General features: G+C 33.4%; 1 protein-coding gene across 4 annotated transcripts in view; it reads right to left on the bottom strand.

Annotated features, from left to right (window-relative positions):
* The window catches only part of LOC108746955 (protein sidekick), a 39,092-nt gene that overhangs the window by 3,451 nt on the left and 16,484 nt on the right, over window positions 1-19,157 (bottom strand). For 2 of the 4 annotated variants that reach the window (XM_018484102.1, XM_018484101.1), the window contains 28 exons: window positions 12,151-12,246; window positions 11,028-11,210; window positions 10,747-10,960; window positions 10,404-10,577; window positions 10,057-10,265; window positions 9,768-9,918; window positions 9,245-9,372; window positions 8,681-8,794; window positions 7,802-7,921; window positions 7,417-7,572; window positions 7,144-7,270; window positions 6,555-6,856; window positions 6,128-6,313; window positions 5,667-5,972; window positions 5,264-5,590; window positions 4,903-5,099; window positions 4,559-4,768; window positions 4,024-4,278; window positions 3,646-3,874; window positions 3,090-3,392; window positions 2,709-2,889; window positions 2,335-2,550; window positions 2,067-2,263; window positions 1,756-1,952; window positions 1,399-1,638; window positions 1,070-1,267; window positions 797-938; window positions 234-512 (listed from right to left, as the gene is read on the bottom strand). In XM_018484102.1, coding sequence (XP_018339604.1) covers window positions 234-512; window positions 797-938; window positions 1,070-1,267; window positions 1,399-1,638; window positions 1,756-1,952; window positions 2,067-2,263; window positions 2,335-2,550; window positions 2,709-2,889; window positions 3,090-3,392; window positions 3,646-3,874; window positions 4,024-4,278; window positions 4,559-4,768; window positions 4,903-5,099; window positions 5,264-5,590; window positions 5,667-5,972; window positions 6,128-6,313; window positions 6,555-6,856; window positions 7,144-7,270; window positions 7,417-7,572; window positions 7,802-7,921; window positions 8,681-8,794; window positions 9,245-9,372; window positions 9,768-9,918; window positions 10,057-10,265; window positions 10,404-10,577; window positions 10,747-10,960; window positions 11,028-11,210; window positions 12,151-12,246 — 5,637 coding nt within the window. The remainder of the gene's footprint in view (window positions 1-233; window positions 513-796; window positions 939-1,069; window positions 1,268-1,398; window positions 1,639-1,755; window positions 1,953-2,066; window positions 2,264-2,334; window positions 2,551-2,708; window positions 2,890-3,089; window positions 3,393-3,645; window positions 3,875-4,023; window positions 4,279-4,558; window positions 4,769-4,902; window positions 5,100-5,263; window positions 5,591-5,666; window positions 5,973-6,127; window positions 6,314-6,554; window positions 6,857-7,143; window positions 7,271-7,416; window positions 7,573-7,801; window positions 7,922-8,680; window positions 8,795-9,244; window positions 9,373-9,767; window positions 9,919-10,056; window positions 10,266-10,403; window positions 10,578-10,746; window positions 10,961-11,027; window positions 11,211-12,150; window positions 12,247-19,157) is intronic. The other 2 variants (XM_018484103.1, XM_018484104.1) reach the window with 1 other exon arrangement.

The following is a 19,157-nucleotide window of genomic DNA, read 5'->3' as shown; positions in this document are numbered from 1 at the left end:
GTTGTATATTTTTGTTTTGTGAAATTGCAAAACTCCAACAAATGCTCGCGATCAAAATTTATTTCATAAATTAGTTATAATAAAAGAGATTAATCGCATTACATTTTGTATTTTCTATTGCAATTTCGATAAACAGTAAAATATTAAAAAATTTTAAACAGATTGTAACAGATTTTTTAAACTCCTTTGAAATAAATGTAAACGGTGATTGCGTGTAAAGAACATATATTTACCTTTACGACGAGTTTCGATGTAATAACCGAGTATAGGACCTTTGCCGGAAGCACCATTGGTCCATTGCAGTTCCACACTGGAGACTGTCTTGGTCACACCGAGATTGCTGGGCTCCATCGGCGAACCTTCTTGCGGACCAGTTGTAACATTGCCGGATATCGGCGGTCCGAAGTCGATCGTCTGCGCGCGAACCATGAAGGTATATGTCACTTCCTCTTCCAGCGGTTGAATAAGAAGACTCGTCTCCGTCACTTTTTGTTTAACTTGTTTACTAAAACCTTAGATAAAATATTGACAAGTTAGCAAAAAGACAAATATGAAATATATCATAATTAAATCTTTGCAAAGAGTTTAATATATGTATGAACTTTTGTCGGAATAAAATTAACATGTTCGTCATAAAAAACAATAGACATTTGAGTATATATTAATTAAAGCAATGTTCTGGCGATAATATAATTAAAAAAGTAATAATAGTTAATAAAAAAATAACTAAAAAATGTAAAGTTAAATTCTTAACGTTAAATGATTTTTTTTTATAGAGATACATGATTTATCTTACGGTCATTTTGCTCTGCAGTTTCATAAGTAACGATGTAACCAACTATCTCGCCATTGCGTAACTTCGGGGGGTTCCAAGAAACGCGTAAGCTGGTCATGGTAATTTCGTTAAATTGTAAATGATATGGTGGTCCTGGTATATCCTGCAATTACGTTGAATACCAGAGTTTAAATACCGTTTATAAACATGTGTTTTTATCGAAAAAAATATCAACACTGAACATTGCTATTATTATGGAATATATTTACGACATAATATATCTAAGAAAATTACCTGTTTCGTTCTCACAGTAATTGGCGGAGATCGTGGGCCATCTCCGGCCGGATTAAACGCTAAAACTTGTATGCGATATTCTGTATACTTGTCAAGAAAGACTAAGTTGTGCGCCAAACAAGACGCTGGAACGACTTCTATCTCTTCTTCCTGTTTTTTCTCTAAATCTTGAGGAGAATCAGTCACTAAATAAAAAATCTGCAATAAAAACAAGAATATTTTTATTATAATAAACACATAAAATTAATAAAGATCAACTTATAACGATTAATCTATTATTAAATAAAGTAATCTATTACTAATGTAACTGAGCGAAATTATTTTATTACCTTATATCCTAATAAATCACCATTTTGCATATTAGCTTGAGGAGGTTTCCAATGCAAATGGACCTCGGTAGAAGAAATGGGCTCGGCTTTTAGATGCTGGGGTTCCCCCGTAGGAACTGCCTCTCCCACGTACACAGTGACTGGTGGACTCGGTGGGCCCTCACCTTCTGAATTAAATGGTAGCACTACAATCTCGTAATATCGATCTTCTGTTAAGTCGCTTAAGACCATTTTGGTTTGCTACAACAAGAATGAATTGTGTTAGCTATACTAAATTTATAAAATACTGCAATTAATCTCAATATATTACATTATAAAATTTCAATTGGCATATAAAGAAAGGATATTTATACGCACTTTAATTCCTAGAATCTCTTCTTTCGGCGTCGCCTGAAGAGGTGTCGGGAAATCCGATACTGGCTGATAAACAACACGATAACCACCAGTTTCATAATCGCCACTCCAATGTACCTCGTCGATCATGTTCCAATGAACCTCAACACTGGATGTTGTTATCGGAACAACTTTCAGACCGTTGACGCCCTTTGATGGCGCTATAAAAATGTAATATTTTGGCTAATGTTAATTTCAATTTTCAATTTTTGATTTTTTTAAATATTTCCTTTTTAATATTGTGGGTTTCATATTATTTTATCTTTAATATATACCTGCAGGCAGAGTTTGTACTTGAGCAGACTCACTGCTCCACTCTGATGGACCTATGTCGTTGGTAGCCTGAATGCGAAACTGATAGTGTGTGTAGGGCTTTAAATTGTTAGCCGTGTAAGACGTCAGAGTGGGTTCCACTCTTTCGGGAATAATTTGGAATGGTCCAGAATTTTCTGACTGTTGCACTGTGTAATATCTATCGGAGCAAAAAGAGGGATTAATATGCAGTTTAATAGAAATCCTAATAAGCAAGAAAGATGTTTTTACCTTAATGGTGCAAAACCGTCTCTGCCTGGTGTCCAGCTAAATGTTATTTGACGACTCTGAATCTGTGACTTGCTCACTTGCGGTACCGATGGTGCTTGAGGACGTTCCCTATTATTCGTGGTAAATACAAGCGCGTAAGCTGTTTTACCCCAACCCAATTTCGTTTGTGCCGTTACAGAGAACATATAATACTTTTCGGACTTGAGTTCGGTGGCTCTGCAATTGGAAAAATTATAGCGATATTTATTCAAAAACTTATTTATTTGTTATATATAATCCTAATACATCTTAATCTAGAACGGAGATCTATTATTTAAATGTTGAGTTTATAGAATTTCAGTGAGATGGATAAATATAGGAAAAAATCTTTGTACCTGAACGTTCTATCTGACGCTGGAAATTCTCTAGAAAAATGAGAATCTTGGCTGTTGTTTAAGTTAAACATAACTTTGTACGCAAGAATCTCCCCGTTAGGATCCTCTGGTGTGTCCCAAATAATGCGCGCTGTGGTTAAACTCACGTCAGGGAAAGATACATTAGATGGTGGACCAGGAGCTGTGAAATAAAATAGAATATATTATAACGATATCATGGAATATTATTTTTTTTTTAACTTTGCATTATATGTTTTATATACATTTCACATGTATATAAAACAATAGATTTATATAAATAACATATAACAATTATATGATTAAAATCCATAACTCGATTGTTGTCATTAGAAAAGGTTCAATTGCAATAAGTACACTTACTGTCTTCGAAGGTCTGGACTCTCACGGGTGGAATGCTCAGCGCTCCATCACCAAGTCTTGTATAGGCTAAAACCTGCACATGATACTGGACGAACTTGCGAAGTTCCGTTAAAGTGGTTGTGAAAGTGGTATTGCTGGGAATGTTTTTGTACTGAAAAGTTGATCTGGAATTCGCGCCGTAGTATACTTTAAAGCCTTCGATCTGTCCATTTTGATGTTCCACAGGTACGTCACCCCATCGCACCAGAATAGTCGTAGAGGAAGTTGCGTTTGCTTCTACATTTACCGGTCCCAGAGAAGGAACTAAAAGATATTACATTATATATCTTTGTAAAGCTTATAAAATTGTGTAAAAAATATTTAAAAGTGATCTTATGTCATCTGTTTCGCAAACGTTTCAACAATATAAAATAATTAATATCGAATCAATTTTTAGAAATATACATTAAACACTTTGATATCTTTCAAAAATCTAAAATAATTATATTCGAAAAATTGCTTTTTAGAGTTGGTTCCTTTTTGATTAATTATATTCAATTATGTTTGAAAGATTCACCTGATTCACGAGTTCGTTCAATAGCCTTTGGACTCGCCGCTGAAGAGCCAACATCGTTGAATGCTTGCATCACTATTTCGTAATCAGCAAACTCCTCCATATTTTCCAAAATGTACGAATTTGCAGTGTGATCCTCGATAATACTACTCTTCGATATGTTCGATCGTACTTCCGTATAAGTAACATTGTATCCTCGCGGATTTCCATACCATTCTATTTGCTGCAATGGCTGTGCAGAAAACAGTATAACTTATACATATGTAATTTACATAGCATATCTATATTATAACCATACAATATCTTTAATCGATATTCTTAGTAATGACGATTAATAGAAAAATTATATTTTTTACATAACGATCCAACAACGATACTTACGATCCATCTAACGCGTAATTCGGTAGCACTCATCGCGCGAACTGTAACGTTTTTCGGAGGATGCGAGGGTGGTGCCTGAATCGTCTGAAACTCTTTGGTCGGCTCAGAGGGCTCTGAGGCACCGACGACGTTATTTGCGATCAAACGAAGCTTGTATTGCGTGAAAGGAGTCAAACCATCAACAGTAATCGTACTGGCATCGGGATCGGATACTTCGTATATAGTGTACCACGTCGAATTTCGCGCCGTTTGTGCCTAAGAAATTGATAGTAATGCACATATTACTTCTTCTGATTTATTCTCTATCTTCTATCCATCACATCGAATCTCGTGTCTTGAAAATAAATTTTACAAAATACTTTAACGTAATACTTTTCAAATATCGAGAAAGAGAGCAAACAGATATATTTGATATAAATTTTGTTTCAACAGAATTGTCATTAGTGTAAAAATTGTATCATATATAAAAATATGCATCATAAAAATAATAATCTTTGATTTTTTTTAAAGAAAGCATTGATATAGATTAATTAACCTGCACTGTCCACTTCGTGATGGATGAATTTCCATCAAATCCTGGTGTGAACTGTAACACAATGGAGAACGCGTCTATGTTGGATAACGCTAACTTCGTGGGTGGTTCTGGTAGTACCGGTTCGACGCCTGATTGTATGGTCGCTATTTTTGATTTGCCAGATCCAACCGATGTCCAAGCAGTCACTTCAAACTTGTAGTGAGTCAGTGCCTAAAAAAATACAAAAATGAGTAATAGTCATATTTAATTCTTATCCTTTAAGTTATTTTTTTTATAATTTCTAATTTTTAAACTTTTCATTATATTTCTTTTATAATTTTATGCTGCTTGAAATCAATGATTACCTGAAGATGTTCTACTTTAATCGATAACACATCAGCTGTAAAGTTTTCGACGCGCAAAGAATCTGGAATGTCTTTAATCATATATTTCAGTTGATAATATGTCAATATTCCATTGGTCTCTTTGGGGGGACACCATTTAACTGTTAACGCACGATCACTGATATCTTCGAATTGTAGATTCTCCACTTCTTCAGGTACTATAAAAATCATAATACATATATAAAGATAAATAATGTTTTTAATGATAAGTTTATCTTTACTAAATGAAGAACCAGAAAATATACATCAAAGAAATTATCTTTTAATTAGAAAATATAGCGCAATTAATTAATTCTTAACTAGTTATTGTAAATAAACGTACCGTCTTCACAAGTGCGAATTTCGACAGGCGAGCTCCTTTCACCATCACCTGGATCGGTGAAGCAGAGCACCGTAATATTATACAAAGTATATTTTTTTAAACCTGTCATAATAGTGTTTTGCTCGGCGAGCGGATCGAATAAACTCGGTGGCACAGTCATTGATTTATATTCAGTCGCATCTGTAAAATTGTCGCCAATCCAGGCTTGCAATTTGTATCCCTGATTAATCCCATTGATCTTTTGAGGATTCGGTGGCTTCCACCAAACTTTTACCGCTGTTGAATTAATTGCTTCCGCTTTCACGTTTGTAGGAGGTGCTTCTGGGACTATAAGAAATTATTTATTTTTAACTGATTTCTAATATTCATTAAAATAATATTCTAATTCCTAACGTAAATTTACCTCCTTCCCTGGTTTTTATTTGCAAGCCCTTTGAATATATACCCACACCCTTCTCATTGTAAGCCGCTATTTGCACTTCATAATCTTTCCATGTGATTAAATCTGTAATGAGATAATTTCTTTGCGCTTCATTAGTGATATTTTGTATCGTCCATGGGCTATCATTATATCCAAAAAGCGTATATCTCAATATATATCCCAAGATATGGCCGTTTCGGTATTCTTCTAGTGGAGGTTGCCATTGCGTTATTATTTCCGATGATGAACGTGCTGAGCCGACGAAGCCAATGGGCGGACCACTGGGCGCTAAAAATAAAAATAAAATGTTAAATAAAGTGGAATGTCAACATACACGTCAGAAATCAAATTATAAATTTATCTATATTTTAATGAAAATGCAACAAAAACATATTATATTGTTATATTTTTTATTATAATCACTTGATTAACTTTCCACTTACGTTCTTGAGGTAGAACAACGATGTTGCTAGCTGCTGACGATGGACCTTCACCGACGCTGTTCTCGGCGCTAACACGAAATTGATAAGACGCCGCGGCTTTCAAATTATTCAACAATATCCACCGACTGGTCGCGGATACATTATCACGTTCGGTAATCCAGTTTAATATTGGGTCGTGTATTGGTCCTATTTACAATATAACAGTGAATTACATTTTTTATATTATAGAGATATAGAAAATATAATATCGATTTACTTATATTCAATCAAAAATTTGTAGTATTTTTCATACATATATGGTAACAACGTTCACAATTACATTAAAAAATATATCAGAAAATATAAATATAACTAATATATTTAACTTAATTATTACATTTATGTAAATGTTTACATTTAAATTTTGATATTTGGAGACTACACTTACCTAAATCGGACACCTCTCGTCTCTGGACTATAAATTTTTTTGTAGGACTATTGCCGTCGAAGCCGGGCACCCACGTGACGTTAATCGTGCGCGGCGAGATCCTCTCGACTCGCGTGGCCACGACGTTGATCGGTGGGAACGGCAATTCGATCACGCTCAGACGAGCAGATCGCGTTTCGTTGCCACCCGGCGACACCACGGAGCATGTATACTCGCCCACGTCGGAAGCTCGAACGGTAACGATCTCGAGAGTGCCGTCTGACCGCATTTTCACTCTTTGACTCGCTTGCGTATTTATTACTCTGTAACAACGTACAGAACGTATCGCTTTAAGATTTTCAAGCATCGGAAGAGTCATCAGAATTTCAGTGATTTTCCTGACATTATAAATCAATAATTTAATTGATGAATTTAATAAAAACTCAAGATGCATAATATAAATAATTCTTAAGTAGATCAGGTTTTAATTAATTCGCTGTTTCGGAAAATAATATTTCCATTATAGATAAATTTAAAAAAAGCTTATTAAATTTCTGATCTCAAAACTTTAAATTGATATTATTTGTATAATATTTCTCTTTATACATACTGTCCATTGTGAAACCATGCCATATCGTATACGATGCTGGGATCGTTCGAAACTTTACACTGCAATTCAGCGGTACGCCCGAGAAGCACGGACGTATCAACAGGTGGATGGATAATTTGAGTCCGAACTGTAACAGATGCAGATTATATACGACAAACTGCACAATGCATTTGTCACCAAAGTTCGAGCAAAAAACCGATTTCTGTCTTAAGAAAAATGATTCCATCCGATTTGATCGATCTTTGTTTCTAAATATTTTGTCTCAATAATCACCCATAACAGTCAAGTATGCCGATCCATTGATAGAACCGGCTTCGTTCGCGCGGATACAAGTATATTTTCCTGCGTCATATGGTTTCACCGCTGCGATTAAAAGATCCCCGTTATCCAAGACTTGTACTCTTCCAGCAATTTCCACAGACATTGTATCTGCAATTAAATGTAAACATTTGTTACATTTAATTGCATTTGTTGTAAACACGCGTTTGATAATAATATTAATCTTGTGTATCTTAATTTTTATAAAAATCATATACACATATAAATAAAACTATAGCAAGTGAATTAAAATTTTATAACATATTTATATTATATACATATACATAACATAAAAATATAAAAAATATAATTAATATAACAATTGCTTTGATTTAATTACCATTATAATACCAGGTGACATTTGGCTTAGGCGCCGCAATCGCATTACAACTTAGAGTTGCATCTTTGCCGTCTAATACTGTTAAATTCTGTGGTCCATTTTCCATTATCGGTCCAGATGCTGCAAATTACAGACACAAATTTCGTCATTAACGTCGAATCTCTATATCTAATGTTTTCTCACAACGTGCAAATAAAAAAAGGGGTGATCAATCGTCGCTTGCAATGTATATTAAACCCATCTGTAATTCTCACCTCTTCTTTATGTTGATTCCAAATACAAGCTTATTTGTTTTAAGCATAACACAAACACATATTTAATAGCAAAACTACGCAAACTTATAACTAAGTACATGATAAATGCCATATAAAATAAATCACTAAATGCTAAATACTAATAGCATTTATCGTGAGACATCCAGAATAAAAATCTTATTGAAAATATCCCTAATATATATATAGGGAAATAGGACGTGCGTGTCAGTATTACTTGCAATGTCGCAGACGCGTGCTAAGAATAATTACGTCAAAATCGACAAATCGTTTCGTTTAAAAATTTTTTTCTTTAAAAATCGTACGGCATTCATTCTATGTATAATATAGAAAAACACTAAACTATATACAATTAAAATTGATAATCTTTAAATCACATAAGAAGACACAATTCATCAATGTTTTGCGTTAAAATTCTATAAACATGGAGTAATAATAAATATTCTAAAACACTGATATTCACATGGTGCTATTTGCCTTATCAGAGCTATGCAAAAATTTGCTAAAAGCAAAAATCGTGAAGTGAAATTTATACGCAGTCTTCAAGCATGTGCCGAAAATGATAATGGAAAAGAAAAGTGTGGAAATCTCGCTGCATTATTCTTACTGTTTGGATATTGAGAGAACATAAAACGGCGATCAGACTGGCGGATTCTGACTACATTGTAGCCAGCCGCCCAGCGGGCAACTCTGTTTCTCAATCTGCTTCCTAATCCTTTTTCTGTGCCGCACACAAAAAATACGTCATTTATATTAACTTTGCTTGCGACATTATTACGCGAAGTGTCCGCGAAAAACGCGATTCCCTTTAAATATCTATAAATATATACATATATCTATATTTGTGTATAATTTGTCAATGTTACTATTAATATAAGAAATTATTTATGTCGTAATTTATATTATACCGATAAAAAAGAAACAACAAATAGACAATATATAAATTTTAAATCTTTTGTATTCAAAACTGTATATATATATATTAGCAAGCGTATTTATGATATTTTCCATTATTTCCCATCTTATAAAAGTCTTAATTTATAAAATCACAAAGATTGTATGGTATTTTAGTCGCGTGTTTTGCGAACACTCTGTGTACGGATTGGGTAATAATTTTTCACTATTTTTTAAATTCCGCGATATATTATGGAAACAATGAAAAATTACTCACTTTTCGCTTTTAACCAGGTATAACTAGATGATTCGCCGGCTTCGTTGGACGCGAGGCACTGAAACATTCCCGAGTCATCCATACTTAATTTTTTAATTGTCAACGAGCCATCTTCCTCCATTAAGTATCTGTAAAAACACGAGAGAACAATAATAGTAAAATGATTAAATAATTTTCGAATTTCGATTCCTTTTTAGGCAAAACAGATTTAAATATTTTTTATAAAATATGTTCCAAATTTAATATACTTCACTTCACACAAATTATTCCTTCTACAAATTTTTTAATATTATATATATTTTTTAATTTATAATAAAAATATTTATTAAAGTAGGAAAATTTATTTATGACTGTCTCTTTCATGTACAACAATTACAATTTTAAATTTACAGGAAAAAATGTCTACTAATAGTTAAATAGTTATAATTAAAAGATTTTTCTTTTCCTCTCTCTCTCTCTCTTTCTCTCTCTCTCTCTCTCTCTCATTCCAATGACTACAAAACAAATATTTGCCGGAGCGTACCTGGTTCCCAGTAAATGATCGACAGGCTCGGCATTACGGAACCAAGTGATTGTAGGAGGTGGCACACCGTTAGCGTCGCACGGTAACGTTACTGTGGACCCATAATCGCTCAGAGTTTCCCTTTTTAATTCCGTTATAAATGTTGGTTTTTCTAGGAAAACGTAATGGGAATTTTAGGAAAGATTTAGATCTGTTAAAATACTTAAAATCTTTAGTGTCGCGTATTCTTACTTTTCAAAACATAATTATATTACTGCTATTTACTGGATTGTTCATCGATAATGCTTACCATATACAACGATTTTAGCGCTCGCATTTATGGTCGGATAACCACCACTCCGCAAATCCACGTGGCAAGAATAAATTCCTGTATAAGTTATGTTGGCTGAGATCAATGCGAGCGTTCTGTTCCACGAATCATTAAAGCTATACGATATCCTAGAATTCTCAATCGGAATGCCATCCTTCATCCATAAGGTCCTTAATTCATGGAGAGATCTGAAATTAATGTAGCCTCGATATTAAAACTTCAATTTCAAATCTCTTGAACGAAAACATTGTGTCTGTGCATTGAGAAGAAAAATCATCACGCAGTGATGAATGATAAAAGAATGATAAACAAAGATTCGCGAATACCTGGCATTCGCGATGCAATATATGTGCGTGACATCTTGATCTTTGATTATCTGCGTGTCCTGCGGCTTGACAATTATGGTAGGGGCTACTTCCGCATATGGATCGCCGATGATTTGCAGTTTAAAAAACGGACTGCTCACCTCCGTACCCAGTTGAGTGTTAATAGCCTTTGCTCTGTACCATCATAAACGTCAAAAAGAAAGATATAAGTTTAAACTTCGTTGGTCAGAAATTTTGAAAGAATGAGTTCATATGCTCCGCAACTGAAGCAAAGGATTAACTACTAGGACAAGCTATTATAAATGAGCTAATGTTACGCGCTGATTGCATCAATCATACAAACCTGTACGAGCCCTCGTCGTTTTCCGAAGCGTTTAGTATGATCAATGTGTGATCAGTCGTAGCGTACTTTATACCGTACAGAAGAGTCCCGTCCGAGGAGAGCCACGTTACGGCAGGGGGAGGATGGCTCTCAATCGGGGGTAGTTTCAAAATTGCGGCGCTACCCGACTCGACGGTCACCACTTTCTCCGTGAGATCATCGAATGTACCCATATCTGAAGCGAATTGGAACGTCGATTCGTAATCCATAATGTGGATGTATTGATTCGTCAAGATACTTACAAGCTACGGCGAAGACGAGACGATCGCTGAATATGGACCCCACGTCGTTCGTTGCGACGCAATGATACACCCCAGCATCCTCGCGCCGCGTACTGAGAATACGATAATAAGGCTCGCCCGAGGTGACTTCATTGTTGAGGGGCATCCCGTCTTTGAACCATTTGTACTTTGGTTGAGGATTGCCTAAAGACGATACGAAAGTTATTTGTTTACGCCTAAGTAATTTTTCTCAAGTGTTTAACTTGATCTTACTTTAAAAATTAATTAAAAAATAAAGAGGAAAGAAATTTAAAAATTATATGAAGATTATCAAGAAAATGTACAGATCGTCTCTCTCATTAATAACTACATTTCCTGCGACCTACAATTCTTTTTTGGACTGCGTAAAAATAATTACTTTAAATAATCTTTAATAGAAGAATAATTTAATGTGAAAAAACTCGCCAATAATTCAATGCAAAGTCACGGACGATGCTGCAGCTCGCGAGTTATCTAATACTATTAGTATAGGGTCATACGATTGAATTACACGGTGTTGGGCATTGGTACGGCTTCATCTAACCATCGTCTCATCCGCCTGTTATTCGATATTTCTGCAGGACAATGAAACGCCATGCGGCAAACCTTATCTCCGATGCTGTTGTGATCCTTACTTGCTTCTTTCGCCTATTTATATTTAATTTTTTCAATGCAATATTGATTGCATACTTAAGCATTAAAAATCCAAGAATTTCTGGCAGTTCATTGCCAGAATTAACGAGAGAATAATTCAAATCATTAACAATGATAAAATTGAAATAACAATAGATTTTTATTTTTAAAAGCACATTTTTATGAAAGAAACAATACTTAAAATCTCCAAAGATCTCGATACTTAAAGTTATCCTAGCATTGAATTGAAACAATCTAATTAAAAAGAAATTTTTTTTTGCTGAGAATAAATTTAAAATTTTTAATAAGTGTAAATAGAAATGCGCGATACTTTCCAGATAGAAATCGTTATTAAAATTCATTAACGCCAAGAATTCCTTTAAGAACGCTCTCTCTCTCTCTCTCTCTCTCTCTCTCTTTCTCTTCCTATGTTAACAAATTTTCAGATTAGTGTTACGGTCATGATTCTTACCTCTCGCTTGGCATTGCAGAAATTTCGTGCGATTTTCGCTAAGTATATTGCTACTACTGGACGGTTGATTGATAAAACGCGGCTCCTGAAGTGGTTCTGCAAACAGAAAAATGTTTTTTCTTCTTCAGATCGATCTCGTGGTTTAATAGTTTAACAGAAGCCTTACAACATCGCGCAGATTATAGATTAGTTTTAAATTGCTTACATTTCGCATAGGTTACGGAATCGCAGCAAATTTCATGAATAAATAATAATAATTTTATTGCGTATATATAAAAAATAATGATCTATAAATAGTTCGAATAATTATAAAGAGCATAAATAAAACATGATATACCAAAGATAAGATGCAAAGCTATCGTCATGATGTCTACTTATAGCCAAAACAAGACAATCAGGGCGCAAGAAGAATAAGATTATAACATAAAAATACGGTAAATAGAATAAAGAAATAAATCATAGAATAATATGATTTTATAGATAGTCTTATATATCAGTAGAGATTGAGATTGAATTTAATCTATCCAGACAAAGGAAAATCAATATCAAGTTTAATGAACTATGCTTCGATTGGTCAAATTCAATCTCAAATTCAATCTCAATCTCAATCTCTAGTCTAATATGAATAACAGAACCTAAGAAATATCAATATAACACTAGTTGATTCTATAAAAAATAAGACTTGATAAAAAAAACGATGAAGCGGAAGAAAGAAAACGAATAAGAACCCAAACAACACAAAGTCTAAAATTATTACATAAGATGTCTTTAAGTCGTCTTTTATATACAAAAACCGTCTTATGACCTGATTTTAGACACTTTTGTTCTCCGGAAAGAACCTAACATTAGAAAGTAATGAATTAACATATTTAATTGCAGCGTAAGAAGATTAATTTTAGAATTTTGATTTTTGAGATATGTGGCAATTTCGACCATAATCTCATGTGATTACAAGTGAATTCCGTATGGCTGACCGACAGCCTGAGTCATCGGGAGTGCATAAGAGAAATATATAATAATTTATAGCGCTCCAGAAAGGCCGACTGAGGCCGACTGAGGCTGACGAACGAGAGGAAAGAATGCGAGCGAACGGCCGCACTCGGATGCCGAGGTGCCGAGTCACATGCAACGCACGTAAAGCCGACACGTGCACCCGCCCGTATCCACCGGACGTTCCACGCTCTGGTGATCTTGACACACGGGTATATACACCGGTGTGTCGCAACCTCTCCTCCGTAGAACCACGGTTTTCGTCGTGAACGAGAAAGGTACGCTCTTCGATTTTCAAGAAGCAATAATCTACATTTTTCTCCAAAGGGTCTCTAACTTCTGAAAGTAAAAATCTCCGAAGATATTAATATTGTGTTGTATTTAAAATAGATGCCTTTTTTTTTTCTACTGATAGAGAGAAGCCTTGAAGAAAGTACAGTTCTTGATTTTGAAGATGCAAAACTATACACAGAAAAATATCATTCTGTCTAGATATCTTTAAGGAAGAATATCTTCTTAATAATAATCTTAAAATATATGATACTTATTACACAAATAAAAGAACAAAACTCATTTATCTGAAAACAAGAATTAATTTTCTTTTAAAAGATATTATAAAATTGAATTGAAAAATTGAGCGATTTTATATGAACAAAATTTCAATACTGAGATATGCCAACTTTACAGAGGTGATTTATGCTAATCTAAAGTGTGAATTTATGATTTAATGTGAAAGCATACTCTAGAACAAATTCCTACGGATGTATAAACAAAACAATTTACGGATCGACGGAGATCGCGAGTGACGAGTGGTAGAGTTCAGTTTCCCGAACATCATTGTATCATTCAACCGGCAATTTATTCCGACCTAATACACCGCGTGATGCACGGATTCGCGTTCCAATCGCATACACACCATGCAATCAGTTATGCTGTATTATAGGCGGATTCTAAGGAACGATCGTGTGATCGCGTCGCACCTGGGTCGCCATAAATATCGATTCAGTCCGATAAGCACCATCGATAAGAGGTATTTATACATGATATGCTATCGCTTCCACATATATCGATATATTTCGTAACTGTTTCAATTTTACCTATACAAAAAATGATTTTTAGACAACTGACTAAAATGAAGTTTACTGCCCAGACATCACAGAATATTCATGATAAATATTTATTACTATTCATTTTTTTAAATGTTATATAAATATTTTATACATATTTTATATAAAGCTTTATTCAAAATATTATTAAAAGACAGACTTAATATCTAATATAATATTTATGATAAATATAAATAAATATTTCTGGTAAGCATTTTTTATTATTGAATTGAATATTTGTCTTATTTAATATTAAGTATTTCCATAGCATTTGTTATAAGATTTACAATAAATATTTCATAATATTTATAATAAATGTTTATGATCTGTGCAATCTAAAATATTTAAACAAAATATTTAAAATAAGTCTTATAAATATTTATAAATATTTTGTGTCTGGGAGACAGCATTTTGTGGATACAAATTGATGATGAAATTGCAATATAATTAATTTCAGTTAAGCTTACTTAGACTAGAGATTGAGATTGAATTTAATCAAGAGAAAAATCAATCAATTGAGTACGAGAAACGCCTATCGATCAAAGTCAGATGAAAAATACATCTATATGTGTTTAAATAAATTTTATCTCAGAAATATGAAAAAAAAATCAATATCAAGTTTAGTGAATTTTGCTCTGATTAGTCATCTCAATCTCAATCTTTAAAGTTAAAGTTTAATACAGATATTATTAGACTTTACTTTAACGGAAGCTTAATGCAAACCTTAATTATCTGAAAACTTAAGTATATGTAATGTTAACGATTAGAGTCACAGTAAAAACATATGTTTATTCTGGTTTAGAATTTTCTCAAATTACAGTTTTTACATCGAAGTGACGTAATATATCTACGTCGTTTCTTTTAACATTTTTGTCGAGAAAAACTTCACTCTGAATTATCTAAAGTATAGCCTGTTGTATGTGCTCTTTTGTATTTCTCACGTTATCTCGTCAGTATAACGGAGTTGGACTTTAAGGGTCTCTTGGACATAAACGAATTTTTCATATCAGACAATAATTCACCTTCATGAAGAGATTTTTTAAGGAAAACGAGGTTCATTTTATTTAATACACTGAAAAGAAAATTTATTAAATTTTAATAAATATTTGTTTAAATAATACTAATTAAACATTTACAATAAATAGATATTTACTCAATAAAAAAATAATACTTGAATTAATAGTTCCGATACAAAATAAATATATGTTTATATTTCTTTATTATTAAATATTTAGTTAGTATTTAAACAAATATTTATTAAAATTTAGTACAATTTTTTTCAACGTATCGTCAGCATTTCGAACACCTCGCGTATGCGAGGATTCAGTTTTCGGATCTTATCTCCTTATCATAGCCTCGCTCGACATCTGAAGTAGCACCGTACTACAATTCTACTCCGTAGAAATGCAAAATTAGTAAAACACACATGTAAGAAGATCCATTAAACATCTAAGAATAAACTCCACGTTTTGTGCGCCTTTTTTTTTAGAGGCATAACCGCCGTTATTTATTTCAAGCTCGTCGTAAGCTCGTTTTCCGCCGAGCGAAATAAAGGATGGCATGTTCAAACCAGAACGCGAAACATTCCTGAAATGTACGCGCTTGGGATCAAATAAATTGTGCAATTTTTTTGTTAACGTGCCGCTAAATGCAGCGGCGATAAGATAGGTAAATGCGATAAGTGTTAATGCGAGGAACGGTACACTCGATTCTAAATACTCGTTTTGCAGGCGACTAATTACTGCAGAGGTAAGCTCCTGGAGCATTAACAGGTGTAGTTGCTGCAGCACGTGCTCCACTGCTCGGTACTTGCAATCTAAGTTCTGTTGGATTTTAAACTCTGCGCGTGTCGGACAATTGTTCCACTCTGTGTGTGTGTGTGTGTGTGTGTGTGCGCGCGCGCGCGCGCGCGTGTGTGAACTATTTTACAATATTATAAAATTCTTATCTGCACTATACATTTTTCGTAACAATAACATTCAATTATTAAATTAATTTTATAAAAACTAATAATTTCAATAAAATATTATTATCTAAATTATAAATAATTTAAATAAATTAATCTTTTAATACAACTTTTTATATAATAATTATGTAATATAGAAGTTATTCTGCAGATAAAAATTAGAATCTCTTTCCAAACAATGGAATACACAGCAAATTGCAAAATAAATAACATTAATTGTGTTTACTTTCGATATACTTGCAAAATCGACAATTAACTTCAGCTAGAATGTAATCGATTCAGATTCTCTCGAGCGAAGGAAGAATATGTGTTACTTAACACTTTTAAAAACCACTTGTTCCAGATCTTTTAGATAGTCTTGCAGCCAACGTGCAAAGTTTGACCATCGTGGAAGATGCAAATCATGGGCTAATTAGAAGTACTTTCGTGGAATTTTAATAAGAAGGCAATTTTAATGGGAGCATCTCTGCGGGCAACGATGTATGTATAATCGCTTTCTAAACGAGATTCATGAAAGTTGAGTTTCTGCCAAATCGATGAAATTACAATCACAATTGCATTTGTAGGAAGAAAAATGAATGTCGATTTCGATGTAGAGTAAAAAATGCATCGTGACATTTTTTTTCTAAATATTATTAATTTTCTAAACTTTAATAGAGATGGTTAATATTCTAATTTTTCTTTTACCTTCCTCTACTTTTATGTAAAGAACCCCTTAGAATATATCAGAATTTATTTGTACTAATCAATTCTTTATTTATAAGTGATAATCAAAGTGAATATATTCGCGCAGTCTTTAATCTTTTAGTTGCCTCATTCATAAATTGATTAACTCCATAAAATATCACGAGATAAAAAAGATTATAATTAAAAAAAAAATCATACTTAAAAAATTATATTAATTTCTATATTCAAACAGGATACGTAATAATAAGATAAGAGCGTCTTGAAGTTCGAAACTTTTGTGCGAAATGCCTTTCAGGCAGGATTATTTCCGTGTTAAATATTTCATGAATATCTAACATTGGCTATCTAGAGCATCGGAAATGAAACGTGTGCTCTTGTAAAAGTTGTATAGAACGGACCTCAAATATAACTGTGATGGCAATCATCGCATGATTCGTGCACATAAATACACACGCATACATTTAAACATGACGTACAATACGCTCAACTCGAGGTCGCTAAAGAAACCCCTATTTTAAGAGACGCAGCTGTCACCAAGGGTAGTACGGGGTGGTACGTTTATAGAGGGGCGTGTACGATGAGTCGCGACCGAAAGGCTTTGATTGTCTGGCAGAATGAAGAAACTTCTATTTCGCGTACACTTTCCATTGTCAGTCCATTGATCTTTAAGTGGCCGTGCTGTTTCATAGTTTAATTTGCTGTACGTTAACGAAGTAAAAGATGTGTGTGATAAACGATATCCTAACAAGAGAAATTGGCTGCGTTCAGTAGAGAAAGCAGCTTTGCAAAATTCTATTGTAAAATTCTTCAATATAATTGGTTCTTACTTTTGGTTCCTTATGAATTTAAATCGTATAAACCAATCATATTGAAGAATTTTACAACAGCTGCAAAGCTGCTTTCTCTGCTGAACACAGCCATTGAAACCAGGATGTTTTGACTAGAAAGTAAAATTTTATAGACGAAAAAAGGCAGACGAAAAATATAAGTATGTGTGTTGGAAATAATTTGAATGCTCGAAAAAATATATCCAACTATACTGAAAAAAGATTGATCTGGTTACATTAATTGGAATTCTAGTTTAAAATAAACGAATCAGAATTTTCTGGTTAAATCCATAATTAAATTATAATTTTAGTTGCGTAACCAGAACTCTGATCGATATAAGTCCAGTTTCCACCAATGTAAGATTAATTTTAATCTCGGTTTACCTTACTGTGTGTTACTTTTTTCTAATTTTTAGAAAGAATGCTATTTATAAATACGCAAAAAACAAAATAGTATAGAATTATATATAATTATAAGAAATATAGATTAAAATAAATATTTGTTTTTGATATTTATATATACATGCTTACTCGTATCTTTCATAATTATGTTATAATTACATTATATTATTTCAATGCGAGTATTTAACTTTTGCAAGGAATTTCTTAGTTGACAAATTGGAGTGCGACGAAAAAAAGAAAGCGTTTAGAGACCGAGCGCGTTGTACGAGGGCAAGCAATTTTGTAGGTGCACTTCCCACGGATTCCGAACGGATGCCCAGATAATACATAACGGCCTCAGTGGGGGCGAGGCACCGCAAAACGTTGCGCATTGCGTCTTACTGCACGCAGCTAGCTATATTGCAGTCGTCGGGGTGCATGGCTCCCTCCTCACTGCAGTCTGCAGGTGGCCAAGCAACCTCGGGTTTTTGGGTCGTGCCACTTTGCGGATTTTCTGGTGTCAGGGATTCTTAAGAGGATTTTATCGATAAATTTCTCTCCTTCACATTTTCCAATTGTATGGTTCTATCTTTTGACCAGATACGCAAGAAATAAAGGATATATCTCTACGTAAGTTTTTTTATTTTATTCAGTAAAATTATAATGAAATGAAATAATGTAATTTATATAGCGATATATTTCTCATTAGTACTAACAAAGAGCTATACTCTCTACGATTATTTTTAAACAAAGTTCCTCTACAATTTTTTTAATTTTGGTTTTTTAAGTATAAAAAATATGAAACTCTTTTTTTATTTTTATAAAAAACCGTAAAATTATGAAAAATGCTACTGGAAATCATGACTTCTTTCATATTAATAGAATGACGTGCTAGCAAAAAAAGTGGGATCTGTAAAGTTAGCACGACATTCTATTAGGGCCATCACACACAAAATGACATAAGTTGCATAAAGCTGTACTAATGAGCATCCAACATAAAAACGCCATATCAATTATTACATAAGACGTTCATTGGTCCAGTAGCTTTAT

This window comes from Trachymyrmex septentrionalis, unplaced genomic scaffold, assembly GCF_001594115.1.
Source record: "Trachymyrmex septentrionalis isolate Tsep2-gDNA-1 unplaced genomic scaffold, Tsep1.0 scaffold19, whole genome shotgun sequence".
Classification (NCBI taxonomy): Eukaryota; Metazoa; Arthropoda; class Insecta; order Hymenoptera; family Formicidae; genus Trachymyrmex; species Trachymyrmex septentrionalis.
Note: the sequence above shows the minus strand (reverse complement) of the source record. Positions and strands in the feature narration are given on the sequence as shown.